Consider the following 17,625-nt stretch of genomic DNA (forward strand, 5'->3'; position numbering starts at 1 on the left):
GAAACCTAGCATTGCGTGTCCTCCCGGGCAGTCCGTTATGTTTGGAAGTGCTGTGCAGACAAAGCAACCGAGCCGGACCCGAGCTGTTCTGACGTTTTGATTGGCAGATCGGTTGAAGGGCCGGGACTTTTAAGGACCTACTGTCTGGGGTTCCTGTCAAGCCCGGCGTGTGATGTAACCAACGCGACCAGGTGCTGGTTCCGTCCACCGGTCTAGGCTTCTGACAGGTGTCACGTTAGACGTTTACTTTCAACTTCTGGACCAACTAATTGACCACTCTGCTGTCTCATTACCGTCCCACATGGCTGTCAGGAGAAACTGATCCACTGGTCTGTTTTACCATTACGGTCCTGTTTAGCTGTGAAGACCAACTCATTGTGTGTCCATCTCAAATTCACCATGTACAGTTCAGTAGAAATGGATTTGTATTTACGTTAGGGCAGGGAATTGACGGGGACCTCCCAATACAATATTATACTGCTTCCATTATTTCTGCCGCGGGCTGAAAGTGAGAGCCGTGATACAACTTGTTTGATCAGTCAGGGGAATAAGGTTTGAATAGACGTTCCCTCATTCAGACACCCTATTTAAAAAGAAGATGGAGAACAAGCCATAGCTTGTCAATAATGAGTCAATCATTTTCTTCTGATCCTGGTGAAGCTAACTAGCGCACCAATAATGCTACCATATTCTCAGGACGAAACAATGCGCTGTCGTCAAACATAATATCCCGGTATTGAACTGTACTGCAACCTTTTCACCCCCATGGCTGATCAATACAAGGATTACAATCCAGTGTAACTATATTGGATGTCCAACAAACATCTATCCAGCACCATGAGAGGACAGACGATAAACTGGGGTTGGGTTTTGATTGGATGTGTAGTGGGAGCAGGTACGAGTATGTCTGGGCCTGCTGGGTTCTCGTCATGTAATTAGTTTTGCATTTAGAACTGGCTGTTCCTCCTTCTCCTCCTCCCCATCCCTCTTTCCCTCTCTTTCTCTCTGTCTCTTTTTCCTCCCTTTCTTTTTTTTGTCTCTACCTGCCTCTCTCCCTCACTCTGTTGATTGCTCCCAATCTAATAACGACGCGTTGATGAAGTTCTTATTAATGACACGACCAGACCGGTCATCACCAATCTGGTTACAGCTCCTGGCGTAAAAATCTCTCATCCGCAGGGCCATCGAAACTCTATGCGTTTGTGTGCATAAAGACTGTTTTTCCGTTGTCTGACATCTGACCCCCCCCCCCCCCAGGTGAAGGTGAACATCATCGGGGACGTGATCGACCAGGGCTCCACCAACCTGCGCGTGGACCCGTCGGGCTTCAGCCCCCACGCCGCCATCTACTCCGTGAGACCGGACGCGCGCTGCTGCATCCACGTGCACACGCCCGCCACCGCCGCCGTGAGTACCGGGGGCCCGCCGCGTTCGGGTGACTTCGCCACTGGCGACGCCTTGCGGTTCATGTCACTTTGGTCTGGGCGAAGTGAACAGAGGGATGGTTTATTTAGAATTTTGGAATTCAAAAGAGACTTCTTCCAAACGCAGACTACTGTGCTCTTTCGCCAGCCACCTGTCCGTCAGTGTCCCCCAAAGCCCCCCCCAACCTCCCCAACCCAATAAAATGTACCTGCTGGTTTCACCCCTGCCAGGTGTCGTCCATGAAGTGTGGCATCCTGCCGATCTCCCAGGAGGCCTTGATCCTAGGAGACATCGCCTACTACAACTACCAGGGTAGCCTTGACAACCAGGCGGAACGCCACGAGCTGCAGAAGGCCTTGGGTCCCTCAGCCAAGGTATTGGAGGACCCCCTCTAGTTAGGCGCTCAGCGAGGATCGGGCTTTTGTCTGCGGTCGTAACCCAGGGCGTTACTGGGGAATGGACTCTTTGATCAGGACTCACCTCGTATACAAGTGGGAATGCTTCGGGCAGGATTTGGTGAATTTGGTGTCTTCTGGACTTGTGGACTTGTCGTTATGAGATGTTCAACTGGTCAACTCTATGGGGGGTTAAGACCACATCGGGAAATGCAATCCAGTTTGTTAACTGTGTGTGTGTGTGTGTGTTCATCAGGTGCTGGTACTGAGAAACCATGGAGTGGTGGCACTGGGGGAGACCATCGAAGAGGCCTTTCACTACATCTACAACGCTCAGTATGCCTGTGAGATACAGGTACAAACACACACAATGCAAACACACACACTACACAAACACACACACTGCCTAAACACACACTTTACACAAACACACACACACAGCCTAAACACAAACTCTACACAAGCACACACACTACACAAACACAAACACACCAAGGTCAAATGTTGGTTCCAAGTCTCATGTTTTGGACTAAGACGTCAGAACAGGCTGGTGATGAGTGCTCACTGTTCCTGTTCTAAGAGCCTCAGTGTTTACCTTAGAAAGGAAAGATAGGAATTAATGGGCTCATTAAAAAAGCGAGAGGGAGAGAGAGAGAGAGAGAGAGAGGGAGGGAGGGAGAGAGAGCGAGCGAGAGAGAGGGAGAGAGAGAGAGAAAACATGAAAACAGCTGGAGGGAAAAGCTGGCACCAAAAACAAACAGATTATATTAAAGCCTAAGACCTCCGACACCATCTGAATTAGAAGAGGAGGGAAACACGGTTTTAAATGTGCCGGTTACAAAACCAGCAGTACAGCTAAAATGGAAAGGCACTGATACAGTCAATTATTTCCTGGGTTTAATTTGGGATGGTGTGTGTATATGTGTGTGCCTGCCTGCCAGGCTGCCTCTGAGAGTGTGTGAGGTTTGTAAGGTGGACATTACAGCAGTGGTGTGGGGGGTCTTGTCGGGGTCCTGTAGGGGTCCTGTTGAAATGGGAACCAAATCTCTATTTGAATCTCAGCCACTGAGCAAATCAAAACATTAATCCAGCCCAGAAAAACCTGCTTAATATCCTAAAATAACCCCCAGCTATGCAGTGATTGACTGTGTGTGGGAGTGTGTGTGTGTATGTGTGCGCTGGGAGCTACGCTAAAATCTCATAATAAAATCTAATATCTCCCTGGGTTACATCTTTTCAATTTAAAATGTTTTCTCAATCAAGGTACGATTGTGCCTTTCTCTCCGACAAACAAAAAAACCGGTATCTCGCTTTTCTTCCCCGTCTCGTGTATTTCAACACTTCTCATCTTCTAATATCCTCTCCATTTCGTCTCTCCGCGTCCAAACTCCAGGTAAGCGCGTTCTCCTGTGCCGGCAGCGTAGACAACCTGATTGTCCTGGACGCCGAGAAGTACAAGTCCCGGACTCACGGCGTGGCCGAGTCGGGGTCAGTCAACATGGGCAGCCAGCACAAGTGGAAGGTCGGGGAGCTGGAGTTCGAGTCTCTCATGAGGATGCTGGATAACCTGGTGAGTTTTGCGCACGCCGACGCGGTGAGACGAGGCACGCGTGTCCCATCGCGCAGAAGTGCGTTGCAGTGAAATCGCTGACTGATTACCTACTGGATTTTCAGTTGGTTTCATTTTGAGAGAGGTGTAGTGAGGAAGGGAGACCCAGAAAGTCAGGATGAAGGGATACGAGAATGAGAGATGGGTGGAAAGATGAGGTTGGATGAGGGTTTGATCATGGAGCAGATATAGAGATTTAAGTAAAACAGCAAAGTGGTTGAGGAGACATTTTTTAGGGATTACATAGGGAGGGGAGTGCTGGATTAAGATAGGGAGGGGAGTGCTGGGGAGATCTGTCACTTGTTCAATACAGCTGGGCTGTTCTCTAGACTCTGGGCTGTTCTCTAGACTCTGGGCTGGGACTGACTGGGAAGCTTAACAGCAAACTCCAGATCCCATAATGGTTCAGATCCAGAGGTGCAGCGAGAATCTGAATGTGTGCACTCTCACTCCCACATGCTCTCAATCTCATTCTCTCACTCTCTCTTTCTGGCAAAGCTTTCCTTGTTTTCAGTTCTACTTTCTCTCATCTCAGCTCTCTTCTCCTCTGCCTCTTCTATTTCAATTCTATTATTTTCTCTCCCACCTCATCCGTTTCTTATCTCTACTGTGTCTTGCCTTTTTCCCGGTGAACTCTCCTGTCCCAGTGTCTTGTGTAACTATAAAATCGCCCGTTTGTCTTGATTTGTGCACCGGAAAACGTTGCATTGTGTCACCAGGGTCTGTCCAGCGGCCAAGTATCCCATCTGATTCTGTTTCTGTACTTCCCTAATCCAGTTGGAAAGCCTCAGCTTGTCTCCGAACACCAAGCTAATGTCACGGACTGTAACTGAGAGGATCGTCTCGGACGGAGGAGAGGGCCGTCGCAGGGAGAGAAAGACAGACAGGGGAGAGCGGTTAGGAAGAGAAGAGGGAAAGCGAGAGCAGGGTGAAACAGAGAAGAAGAGCTGGATTGCAAGAGGAAGAGAGATAGAGGGAGGGAAAGACCGAGGCAAAGAGAGAGCAAAAGAGAGGGAGAGACAGGAAATATTTCAATTGACTCCATCATCCATCAATGTTGGAAATTCCTCCAGGCGCCATTGTTTTTCCACTCTCCCTTCGAGGTCACAGATGGGAATCACGGGATAGCAGCCAGAGCGTCACACCCTCTCATCTCTCGCCGAAAACGTCATTGACCTATAGGATTGCTATCCAACCCCTTTCCCTTCCCGCAGGGTTACCGGACTGGATATGCCTACCGCCACCCCATCGTGAGGGAGAAGCCGCGGCACAAGTCCGACGTGGAGATCCCGGCCACGGTGACGGCGTTCATGTTCGAGGAGGACGAGGGGGCACCGCGGCTGCCATTTAACCTGACGCAACAGAGGCAGGCCCGCGAGAAGACCCGCTGGCTCAACAGCCCCAACAGTTACATGAAGGTCAACGTGGGGGCTGTGGACGAACGCACACGCACCACGGTAGGGCTCAGAGGAACGCCTCGTCTACTGCAGGGCTGGGCTGGACTGGGATTGGCGAGGCTAGGTTGGACTGAACTGGGTTTGCTTGGGCTGGGTTTAGCAGGGCTGGGCTGGGTTTACCTGGGCTGGGTTTGGCTGGGTTGGGTTTAGCAGGTCTGGGTTTGTCTGGGCTGGGTTTAGCTGGGCTGGGTTTAGCAGGTCTGGGTTTGTCTGGGCTGGGCTGGGTTTATTCTGGACTGGGAGGGTCCTGGAGAGCTGCAGGGCCAGGTCTGTTGAATTTAGCCAGTCACTGGCCTGATGGATTAGCTCAGCTTGTCATGTCAATGAACGACTGCATTTAACACACTTCTAGTCTGGTTGGATGTACATCCAGCAGGTGAGGCTTGCCGCTCTCCAGGAATCACTGGTTTGTTGGTAAACAGGTGCGCACACACACCCATTATAAACACACAAACCCATTATTAACACACACACACACAATTACACACACCCATTATAAACACACAAACCCGTTATTAACACACACACAATTACACACACCCATTATAAACACACAAACCCGTTATTAACACACACACACACAATTACACACACCCATTATAAACACACAAACCCGTTATTAACACACACACACACAATTACACACACCCATTATAAACACACAAACCCGTTATTAACACACACACACACAATTACACACACCCATTATAAACACACAAACCCGTTATTAACACACACACAATTACACACACCCATTATAAACACACAAACCCGTTATTAACACACACACAATTACACACACCCATTATAAACACACAAACCCGTTATTAACACACACACAATTACACACACCCATTCAAACTGCAGTCAGTGTTGAAACAAAGTTTCCCGTGTGCACGTCCGGGTTTTGTAACATTTGGACCCCAGGCAGGGTCAGTTTGACATTTCCAGGGAAAGTCTTGTGAAAGACCGCCCTCTTCTGGTAGATCAGAGAACGACATGTTTCGCAATACTGCTACGTAGGACCTAATGGGATCCGCAGAGGAGAAAAGAAATGTACTGTCCGTTTCTTTCGGGCAATACATTCAAAGCATGCAACAGAATTAGCTAGACAGATGTGTCTCTTAGTTCCTGTCAGCGTATCGTGAACTAAATGACCTAGACAGCTTTGACTGGTTCTGATTGGTCCTTTTTTCTCCTCCTGTGCAGTGGATGAAGTCCGAGGAGGGCGGCAACAGCAGCGGTACCCCTATCCGGATCGAGGACCCCAATCAGTTTGTTCCCCTGAACACCAACCCCAGCGAGGTGCTGGAGAAGAGAAACCGAGTGAGTCACAGATCTAGGATCAGATTTCCCCTCAACACGTCTTTTACATTCCTGTTATGAGGAGGTGGGAGGGAGCAGGTCAAATATCTAGGGGGCGACATCCAAACGCGTACAAATCCCTCCTGTGGTTACTGTTTGCTGGTGTCGGCTCCTCTTCATACAACCGGTGAGATGACCTTGCAGGTTCTGTGACTGATGATGTCACGGCCGTGTTGTCCAATCACAGATCCGAGAGCAGAACAGGTTTGACATGATGACGTCTGGACCTCGCTCTCAGCACCTAGCCGGCATCCCATTGGACGAACCGCGAATGGTATGTGGACATGTAAAAGCATTGGCCAGTAATACAACACCAGTGATTTTGTTGCATTTCAGATTCTGGGAAGCAGGAAGTGTTCTTATTACAATTTTGTTTCCATTATATTTATGCAATAAGGCAGTTAAGGGGTGAGTTATATTGCCAGCACACCATGGCATAAGAGCTCTTCTGAGCCACAATGGATCACAGAGTGCCTGGATACATCCCTTAGCGTGCTATATTAACCATATACCACAAACCACAAAATGCCTTCCTGTTATTATAAACTGCTAACCAACTGAATTAGAGCAGTGAAAACACATGTTCTGTGATTCCCGTGGTAAACTGTTTCATACCGGTGACGTCACCGGACTTTGAAAGCCCTCCGGTCTCTGACAGATTGTCATGGGCTTGGGGGGGTTATGCAAACCTATGTTACCACACAACCCTGTGCCAGTGAAATGAAGTGTGCCCTGTGAACACAATGTCACGTTGAGCTCATTTCTTAACACCCGACCCAGTGGCATTAAAGTCAGCTCAAAATAACTATTGGAATTGATAACAGAACACAGGAGGCAAAAGCCCAGGCCTTTAACTCCGTGGCTTTTAGCCAATCAGCATTCAGTGTCCAAATACCCCTTTTATGTGTTTGTGCCACATTAATTATCGTTCCACACCAGCAGGTGGGGCTATAGTCACATGAATTCAACCAGTGTCCGAGCTGAGAATAGTCTGAGAGCGGTCTGTTATTTCAATGTCTGATATCAGTTTGTGATGAGAAAACGGGTGTGATTGTTTATTAAATAGTGTTCTCTACATGGTGTTTGTCTGTTGTTCAATGGCCAGTCGGTCCCTGTTAAGGTAAAATTCCTCATGGTCTTCATGAATGCTACATTAGTGGTGTGTCTTTTTAACCCATAGTGATGTTAGCTCACTGTATGGTTTCACTGTTTGTTGTGGTGGGGCATGAACTTTTTCATGTTGGCGTGGCCACACACAAACACAATCTCTGTTGTCCATGACGTCTATTCAACACATTTCTTTTGAGTCTGCGTGGTTCTGGAATAAAATATCTTTCAGTGTGGCATTTGTGGAATGGCATTTGTGTGTTTCAATCTCACTGCATTACTTTATATTCTAGCTCTAGTACGGGCATTCATCTCCTCAGTATTGGTTTGTGTGTGTGTGTGTGTGTGTTTTCCTGATCTGTTGTGATTGTTATATTGTCACAGAGTTGTATTATTGCCTCTTATGTTAACACTCTTTCTCACTCTCTCACACACCTTTTCCCTCTTTATCTCTCTCGCTCTCTCTCTCTCTGCAGCCATATGTGCCATCTGAGGATGACCACATGGATCCATTGCCTCCCAATCCATTCAGTCAGCTGTCCGAGAGAGAGATAGAGGAGTACAAGAGGAACGTGGAGAGGAGACAGCTGGGACTGAGCGGTAGGAGAGAGACACACGCCTAATGCACGCGCACTCACACACAGAGTCCAGGCTAACCTTGCGCTTAGCAAGGAACTGCTAGAAGACAATTCTACCAGCTGAACACCTGGACCTCTGAAAGCATGTCCTTGTCCCTCTTTAGTAGCTGCTTGATATCCAGGGATCCCCAGTTCCCCCATCTGTCTTTCACATGTCTTTCCCACACTTCTTAGTAGACTTGGCTTAGTAGACAATTGTTGATATATTTCCAGAGCCACTTGTCCACTTGCTATTCAGGGAAGAAGGGAAAATACCTATCAACTGGAGAGAGAAAAGCCTAGTCCTCTCCACAGATCCACACAGTTCTGCTATGATTCCTGGAGCCATTGTCTATCCTCCTGCTCATCAGACCTCACTAAAACTACAACCTCACTAAAACTACAAAAAACTAGAACCCTCACTAAAACTAGAACCCTCACTAAATATACATCTATCACTTAAGGGTCATGTACATGTAGGCACTTGGTTTGCGCTCCACAGCGATCACCACCACCCTCATACGAGGCCTGATTAGCGATCATCGCATTCACACTGGCAGTTGTTAGCAGCGAATGCCATGTAGAAGTTACAATAAATACCAAGTCCCCCTGCCTCGCTGACCTTTAGTAGTGGTTTCTTCTCCCATTTATGGATTGACTCAGAGGTCGCGATTAGTGCCTAGCCATTGAGCAAGGCTAATCGCTACAGGCTAACCACTAGCCGTGGGTGGTCAACAAAACTCAGCATGAGGTGCATTAGCGAAGCCTATAAATGCTGCAGTGTGCCCCACCCTAAAACCACAAACCTCAATAAAACTCCAACCCTGACTAGAATTACACAAGAACTACAACTTCAACTAAAACTGTAACACTCACCTAAATTACACTAAAACTACAAACCTCGCTGAAATTACACTAAAACAACAATCTTTGGCTACAACGACAACCTTGACCCCAGCCCCCTGTCGTAAACTGAGTCATAGTCTGTAATTAGTCACCTTTGGAAACAGCTATACTTATCCGTGGTGGTGACGAAGTCTCGGTTGAGGCCTGTTTTTCCTGTTTAGTTGTCTGTCAGTTGGGAGTCAGAACACTGATAGCCCTGTTGTGCGGCAGGGTGCTAGCGCAGCTTGCTGCTCCCATCGCAAACACCACTCCGTCCTGAGGGTGGCTCGGGAAGGCCGACGGGACAGCCAGACCGGCTCACAGCAGGTTTTCACGCCCACCTAATGAGTGGGCTCGGTTGCCATGACACCCCCCCCCCATCCCCATCTCCTCTGTGACGTCCAATCTGGTCGGCGGTTCTGTTCTGTGCAGAAGGCTCTAATGCATTACTCAAACCGCGATATTGATGGGATCACCGACTGTCTGTCCACAAGGCTACCGTGAAGTCCATCGCCACTGGGGGAATTAATGTGTTGTAATGGCACTGAGTGGATTGATGTACAGTGATGAGGCCCAGATTAATTACTGTTTAACCCCTTAGCCTTTTCTCTTGCCTGTAATGTTATTTACATTGGTGCTGTCTGTCTACTCCAACATAGCCTGGTGCCTGTTCAGTTTGTGTTTTTTTTTGTCTGTCATCACTAATCTCTTGCCCCCAAAACCCCTCATTCCCCTCTCTCCAACCCCCAAACCCACTCCCACCAACCCACTTTCTCACCCTGGCACCCTAACCACAAATCCCTCACCCCTCACCCCTGACCCTTCACCCCCTCCTGCAGATGGCGAGCACGACCTAACCTCAGACGACGCTTCCACTCTCTCTCAGTCTCTGTCTCAAACTCACTCACCGCAAATAACTCCGGCTAAAGAAGGTATCTCGCAGAGACAGATTGTATCATTCATTATAATGAAATGTGTTTCTGTTAGAATGTGTAGTGTATGTGCCTGCATGCGTGTGTCTGTCTGTCTGTCTGTGAACCAAACTGAATTTGAAAGATTATGCGGTGCTTTGAAACAAAATCTTTAAAAAACATTCTAGATTCCTTTGGTTCCACTTTCACCCAGAATGTTCAAAAGGACACAAAGCCTAGTGTGTTAAAACAGCGTGCAGTTCCTTCTAATCAGTTAACAATGACTCACTTTTTACTTCCCGTAGAACTTCTTGCTGTCAAGTTAACAAAGCACCTGTAACCACACAAGCAACATGCAACCATTCAAACCGAACACTGCTACCCACAACAAACGAGTGTGTGTGTGTGTAAGACACCACCGAATATATGACACTGAGATCAATAAGTTATTCCCCTGTGGTGTCCAAATCAGGTCAATTTTTGCACACAACCTCTTCTGATGTCACCCTTTGGGTCTTTGTAGCACACTGAAAAGCCCTTGAAATTGAACAGTAGAACTGTGCTTTGTAAAGAACCCCCTTCCCTGCCGTAATTGGATTCCCTGGATTCCCATTGGCCTTTTCCTCTAATGGCTTTATGACCTCACACGGGCAGTGAGCTTGGTCATCCAAGGAGACCTGTCACAGGAACACAGACAGCAGAATGGAAGGAATGACCACCGTTAAATGACACTGGCGTGTGGGTTTCACAGTACGCAAAACAGAACATGCAGCACTAGCGATTATTATTTTCGTTGTTACAAATTGTACAGAGCCTTTGTCCCACTTTAGGTACAGCCTTGTCACCATCGGGGTGTGCCAGGTTACTCTGTTGAATGAGCGGCTCATTGAGTTGGCGATTAGTAAAGAGACACTGGTCGTATAAACAGTAGTACTAGACTTCAGGTGGAGTAGGTGTCATTTGTTGATGCCTTCTTTGCGGTTGCTCTGGGTTCATGTTAAATTTAGCACCGTGAAATATTTATCTGGGGAAAACAACTCAACATACAGGCCTACAAAAGAAACAGAATCAGGTATAGTGTTGGGAGTTTCTGGATAAGTGACCTATATACATTTTAGTTAGTGAATTGCAGTTTTCCTGCTTATTCTCTCCTACAGATAATCTTCCAAACAGATTTTCAGTCCAATTGTCTGCATGTTCTTTTTGCTAAGAACCATCCGACTGTGCATTTTGGAAAAAGCTAACAGAACTGTGCACCCGTGACCAGGTGTATTGTGGTTGTTTTTCGGGAGTGGTTAGCCAGCATGCCTGGACTCTCTGACCCCTGTTGTTCCTCCAGATAACCACACGATGCAGAACGGCAAGGACGGCGGCGACCACGAGGTGAACGAGGAGCTGAGCAAACGGGTCAGTCAGCTGACAACGAGCGTGGAGAGCGTGGAGATCACCGTCCGCGCCGGTGAGAAGATCGAAGACTCCGCCCTCTCCCCCGAGAGTTCGCCCTCAAAGTCCCCCAACAAGAAGAAGAAGAAGTTCCGCACTCCCTCCTTCCTCAAGAAGAACAAAAAGAAAGAGAAGACTGAGGCCTAGAGATGGAGGGATAATATAGCCTATATACAATACAGTTAGAGGAAATACAAGAAAGAGGAGACTGAGGCCTAGAGATGGAGGGATAATATAGCCTATATACAATACAGTTAGAGGAAATACAAGAGTGGCAGCACCCACTTATATTTTTCCCCCATGTTTTTATTGTTAGGTTTTTATGTCCAATGTTGTCTTATTTTTGGTTTTTAATTTAATTTTTTTAACAAATGGTTCTTAAAAAAGAAGTGCTGGTTGGAAAAAAGTCACATATTGAGTTTCATCTCACTCTGCTTAATAGTTCAGCATCATTGTTTTTGGAAAGGCCTGGGTTAAAATTAGTACGTTCCAAGGAATATAGGTAACCAGATTCTGTAGAACTAGGTCCTCCCCCATGTTCAATATTCGCTACCATTGGCACATAGTGGATTTTGATTATGGAATTAGAAAACAGCCAATCATATTCCTTACTTCATTATGACCTGCCAACACTGGCAGGTCTAGTTATGCGTCAGTGGTATTTTAAATGGCAGTGTGACTACTAGCTAACACCTAGCTAGCGTACAGAAAACCTTTAAGCCCTTATGGTAATCATAACAACTACCATGTTATTATTTCTACTACTCTGTCATTAAATGAGGTCTGCTTTTTAAATATGTAGGGAATGGCCACATAATGTAATTGTCACACTGGAATACTGGTTTAGGATGGTTTTGAAGTTACAGGGTTTAATTTTTTGTTGTTCTTTCAACCCACTCTAGCTTTTTGAGTTTGTCTGTTAATCCTGCTTCTCTACTTTTGCTTCTGTCTTATATCCTTCTTTCTTTTATTTGCCCTCTTTCCGCTCTCTCTGTTGAAAGTGAAACAGTATTTACAGTACCTATCTATTGGCTAGCTAGATTATTGAACTTCACCTTTTTTGCTGACAGGTGCTGATTCACTCTACTCATAGCATTTTTTCATGGTCATTCTCTTAATGATTTCATTTTTTTGCCAAACTAAAAGGAAGAAAGAAAAAAACAATCACGTTTTAGTGAAGAATTATCATTTATATGCATTTTAATCTAATTTAGATTCATAAACACACAAGTCATCTCATGAAATATTTCTTTGGCGTATTTTCTTTTTCTTTTCTTTTTTTTACTGAAAACTATTTGGTTTACCAGCTTCACTCAGTTTTGTACTCCTTTCTATACTTTTACAGAGAAAAACACAATGTTTAACATGTTTTGCAAGAATCCAAATTCATAAGTTGATCTAGGTTACTGTAGGGTTGGCTGCAGGTTTCTCTCAAATTATTTTCTTGTTCCGATTACTAAAATACTATATAACTGAGATATATGAAAACTGGATATGTTGGGTATAGATTTTTAACTATATATTTTTTATTTCATTGTGCTGCTTTTACTGTGCTATTTCTAGAACACTTTGTAGTGGTTTCACCAATGAAGGAGATTCTACAGTCAGTGGAAGGTTGAGGTTCATAACCAGGTAGCCTGCATAGGATACAATTACGGTGGAGGAAAATGAGTCCTGTCAGAAAATACTTTGTGTCACGCTTACATTTGGCCCTTGACCATGGTTCTGGCGCCGTTTTTACTGTGGAGTGTATTTGATGTATGTTTCGCTTAAAGCCATACTGTCATTTCTTTCTCGTTTTAGTCACAAGACAAAGTGTCAGAATGCTGTCCTGCCGGCTCGGGTTGTCAGAATTAGCCGGAATGCTACCAGGACCGTCATTAGGCCTCTAATTCCCCTCTTGAGTCAGCCTTATGACTGCTCATAAAGCAGCTAAGTCACCCGTATGACCAGCTCATTTAGCAGCCTGTAAGTCGTGGTTGTTTGCATAGCCACTAGAGCGACCTGGATGCCTGGAAATGATACCACTGGCATTAATGTGACAGTGCTGACTTATCTCAACTGGCACTCCTTAAGTCCTTCTGAAGTCAGAATTCGAGAAAGTGTGAAGAATATCGACTTCAAATTGTCATCTCCTTTTGTATTTTCATCTCTACAGCTCCTCTCATGAGGTTGTCAGTCGAGCAAACTGGATGCCGTGTGGTTCATTCTCCGGAGGATAAAAGTCACGAATGGGGAGTTTGACCTAGAGTTTGTTTGACCTGTTGTTGACCCCATTTTATAAGCCAAAGTTGGTCGCCACGCCACACTCGCCCGTGAATTATTTTATTATATAGTTCATATACCAGATGCACCAATATCCCAGCTAGCAATGTGAAGTATAGGATTTGGAACATAGAGATAAGAATGAAGACCGAGGATGGAGCAAAGGTTGAAGAGAGGCCCATTTAGCTGTGTAAATAGTCCTAGCAACTGTCGTTAGCTTTTTGGTATCACAGTCACTTGGAAAGCTGGACAAATTAGTGAGTTTTCCAGTGGTCAAGTGTATGTTTTTTGGGGAAGCCTAAGGTTTACTGGGAGACTCAAATGACAATAATACATTGTTTTATTATTGCTCAAAATTTTACTGATTTTCATACCATACCAGTTCTCCTTTTCGACAAATTCCTTCATTTCCGTCTTTCCATTTGTATTAGAGAGATGTTTTCAGTTCACTCTTTTCTGTGTCCTGTCTACCAGCGTTCGTCTTTCTTATTAAACATTTACGGTTTTAGATTTTACCAACCACTCTCAGATTAATCAAATGTGCATTTGCATTCTGTTATTCCTTCCTTTCTACCAATGGAGTGCACATTGTTTTACTAACTAATGCCTAGACCCCTACCCTCCATTCTTTTCAGTTCATTAAAGGAAAAGAAAATAATTGCTTTGGCATGCAAGCAATGAGCCAAACCTTACTGGTGACCTGTGAACATAGACCCACCCTATTATAAATGGTTCTCTAATGGAGTTGCTTTTAGATGTATTGCTAATCAGTGTAAATTCACGAAATAAAACTGTATTTTAAGAAACGGATGCTTCATTTTTTCCCCCTGTGATTTAAGCGCCTCATCTTCAGTAGCTGGAATAAAGTCATTTCAGATTGGATTTCATTCACTCATATTATTCTTTTAAGTGTTTTATATACGTTGAACATAATCCATACATCACACTCAAATTTTTGTTTGATCATAAAAGATCGGCCAAGGTGATGCAATGAAACAAATCGTAAGCTTTTTAAAGTTGCTTGCTGGACAGATACTATGCTGTAAATATATATAATATATTATAGAGATTTTAATGACATATAACATATCAGAAAGTTAATGATGCTGCATAACCTTGGCCAAATATGCAGGCTCCATGCTCATGCCGTGCTCTGGTCATAGGTTTGAGACGTACTGGAGGAGAAGGAGACCTTACTGCACATCAGTGGCAAAACACTTTGAGTGAAGATACGTCTATTTTACTGAAATCCGATATTTGCGTGTGGATTGTTTTTACGCTGTCTTAATAATCCACGGAGGAACTGTAATGTGCTTCAGTCTCTGCATGTGTGTTGTGTGTGTGTTTGGCTGTGTCTGACGATAGCAAAGGCACAGACAGGAAACGTTTGATTTGACATGACCCACCACGACTCTTCGTAAAGCACGGGAAAATGCAAAGTGTGCGTACGCGTCACAAATTATTTGTGTACACCTCACCACCAACTCAATGAATTGGAGATGTTGATGCCCACAGCAAGGGATCCCTGGGTTAATTTCATGCTGGCGTCAACCAATTACAGTTCAGTCAGTGCCGACTCAAAATGGCTCCTTTGTTGCACAATAAACATGGGACAGTCGGCAGAGTAACCAGGCGACTGCGGTCATGCGTGCCATCGTGCCTTTGCTGTTCGTCCTCAGATATATATGAAATATGCAAGATGAAGGACGCCTGTGTGCTTCTAGTACAGAAAACCTAGCGCAGGCTGGGTTTGCTAGTAACTTCTGTCTGTCTGTGTGTGTGTCCGCCAGTCCGCGGTGGCCTCTGTGCGTGCTGAACCCTGGTCCCTGGTTCTATTGTGAATGTCTCATCAACAAAGTGCACTGTGTCGGGTAACTCTCCCCCTGCTATGAACATTAAAACGCATATGAGCAAAGAACGGTTGGCTCTGTGGAATTATTTCTTGGAGCGCGTGTAGCCAAGTCTGTTGTCTTGTCCGTCGCCGATCACTGGCAATGTGGAAAGGGTCACGGGGTCGTGGTACCCGGCGTCTGTTAAAGGGAACCACCCCCCCCTCCCCCGAACAATGTGACTACTTCCTCATTGTCTTGTCAGTAATGCAGCACAGAGCTGGTGCCCTAATGGACATGTTAATGCTGTTCAGTGGGGGGTCTGGATCATGAAGGGAAGGGCTGGCTGTTAAGGGTTACTCTGGTCTCATTGGGGGTCTTGTAGTGGGGAAGCATCTTGTGTACCAGTCCCTGGCTCATTCATATTCATAGAGCTATACTGTACTGTGTGTAGCTGTCAGCCTGTGTCAGGGGCTCTGTCGGGGGGGACCTACTGTAATACCGTCAAGGATAATGTGTGTGTGTGTGTGTGCGCGTGTGTGTGTGTGTAACGGCGGGCCTGCTATCATGTTTTCTCCCCCTGGCTGTGCGTTCATCTGGAAGTGGGGCCGGCTCATTGTTGTGACACCCACAGCGTGACTCCGTCTGGAGGGCAGGGAGCACCCCCAACCCACCGACACTGTACCCCCGCACCTCGTTCTCCTTCTGTACAGTACACCCCTCGCCCCCCCGCCCCATCTCGCACTCTGTGTCATGGCCCCATCCCCTCCACCCTCTCTCTCTACACCCCCTCCACCCTCTGTCCCCCCGACACTGCACCTAGTGGTCAGGAATCTAATTGCCCCAACAACAACATGCACCCATATTGGTTCCAACGATGTATATAACAAGTGTAGACTAATAGTGTGGACTAATAGATGTATATAACAGGTGTAGACTAATAGTGTGGACTAATATCTGTATATAACCAGTGTAGACTAATAATGTGGACTAATAGGTGTATGTAACAGGTGTAGACTAATAGTCTGGACTAATTGGTGTAGATTAATAGTGTGAACTAATAAGTGTATATAACAAGTGTGGACTAATAGTGTGGACTAATAGCTGTATATAACAGGTGTAGATTAATAATGTGGACTAATAGGTGTATGTAACAGGTGTAGACTAATAGTCTGGACTAATTGGTGTATGTAACAGGTGTAGACTAATAGTGTGGACTAATTGGTGTATATAACCGGTGTAGACTAATAGTCTGGATTAACAGTTAACTAAAACAGATGTAGACTTACATGTGTATATAACAGTGACCTGGAATAGATGTACACTAGCAGTGTAACAAGTCTAGACTAACGTTGTAGACTAACAGTGAATTATACCAGGTGTAGACCAACAATGTATATAAAAAGGTGTAGTCTAACAGTGAATTATACCAGGTGTAGAATGATTGTTTATACAACAGGTGTAGACTAACAGGGCATTTAAGGTGTTTACTAGCAGTCCAGACAGTTTAACAGTGTAAATGAACCGGTGTAGGCTAGTGTTTTCTGACAGTGTAAATGAACCGGTGTAGGCTAGTGTTTTCTGACAGTGTAAATGAACCTGTGTAGGCTAATGTTTCTGACAGTGTAAATGAACTGGTATAGGCTAGTGTTTTCTGACAGTGTAAATGAACCTGTGTAGGCTAATGTTTCTGACAGTGTAAATGAACTGGTATAGGCTAGTGTTTTCTGACAGTGTAAATGAACCGGTGTAGGCTAGTGTTTTCTGACAGTGTAATTGAACAAGTGTAGGCTAGTGTTTTCTGACAGTGTAAATGAACTGGTGTAGGCTAGTGTTTTCTGACAGTGTAAATGAACCGGTGTAGGCTAGTGTTTTCTGACAGTGTAAATGAACCGGTGTAGGCTAGTGTTTTCTGACAGTGTAAATGAACCTGTGTAGGCTAATGTTTCTGACAGTGTAAATGAACCGGTGTAGGCTAGTGTTTTCTGACAGTGTAAATGAACCTGTGTAGGCTAATGTTTCTGACAGTGTAAATGAACTGGTATAGGCTAGTGTTTTCTGACAGTGTAAATGAACCTGTGTAGGCTAATGTTTCTGACAGTGTAAATGAACTGGTATAGGCTAGTGTTTTCTGACAGTGTAAATGAACCGGTGTAGGCTAGTGTTTTCTGACAGTGTAATTGAACAAGTGTAGGCTAGTGTTTTCTGACAGTGTAAATGAACTGGTGTAGGCTAGTGTTTTCTGACAGTGTAAATGAACCGGTGTAGGCTAGTGTTTTCTGACAGTGTAATGAACTGGTGTAGGCTAGTGTTTCTG

The 17,625-nt window shown here is 45.4% G+C and overlaps 1 protein-coding gene across 10 annotated transcripts in view; it reads left to right on the top strand.

The window, feature by feature from the left end:
* add3a (adducin 3 (gamma) a) overlaps window positions 1-14,366 on the top strand; it is a 92,623-nt gene extending 78,257 nt beyond the window's left edge. For 6 of the 10 annotated variants that reach the window (XM_029122545.2, XM_029122544.2, XM_029122546.2 and 3 more), the window contains 11 exons: window positions 1,258-1,407; window positions 1,656-1,799; window positions 2,077-2,175; window positions 3,214-3,390; window positions 4,644-4,886; window positions 6,096-6,212; window positions 6,439-6,525; window positions 7,357-7,371; window positions 7,835-7,958; window positions 9,700-9,792; window positions 11,111-14,366. In XM_029122545.2, coding sequence (XP_028978378.1) covers window positions 1,258-1,407; window positions 1,656-1,799; window positions 2,077-2,175; window positions 3,214-3,390; window positions 4,644-4,886; window positions 6,096-6,212; window positions 6,439-6,525; window positions 7,357-7,371; window positions 7,835-7,958; window positions 9,700-9,792; window positions 11,111-11,361 — 1,500 coding nt within the window. In that variant the 3' untranslated portion in view covers window positions 11,362-14,366. The remainder of the gene's footprint in view (window positions 1-1,257; window positions 1,408-1,655; window positions 1,800-2,076; window positions 2,176-3,213; window positions 3,391-4,643; window positions 4,887-6,095; window positions 6,213-6,438; window positions 6,526-7,356; window positions 7,372-7,834; window positions 7,959-9,699; window positions 9,793-11,110) is intronic. The other 4 variants (XM_029122548.2, XM_029122550.2, XM_029122549.2 and 1 more) reach the window with 4 other exon arrangements.
* The last annotated feature ends 3,259 nt before the right edge of the window (window positions 14,367-17,625 follow it).

This window comes from Esox lucius, chromosome 9 (genome assembly GCF_011004845.1).
Source record: "Esox lucius isolate fEsoLuc1 chromosome 9, fEsoLuc1.pri, whole genome shotgun sequence".
Classification (NCBI taxonomy): Eukaryota; Metazoa; Chordata; class Actinopteri; order Esociformes; family Esocidae; genus Esox; species Esox lucius.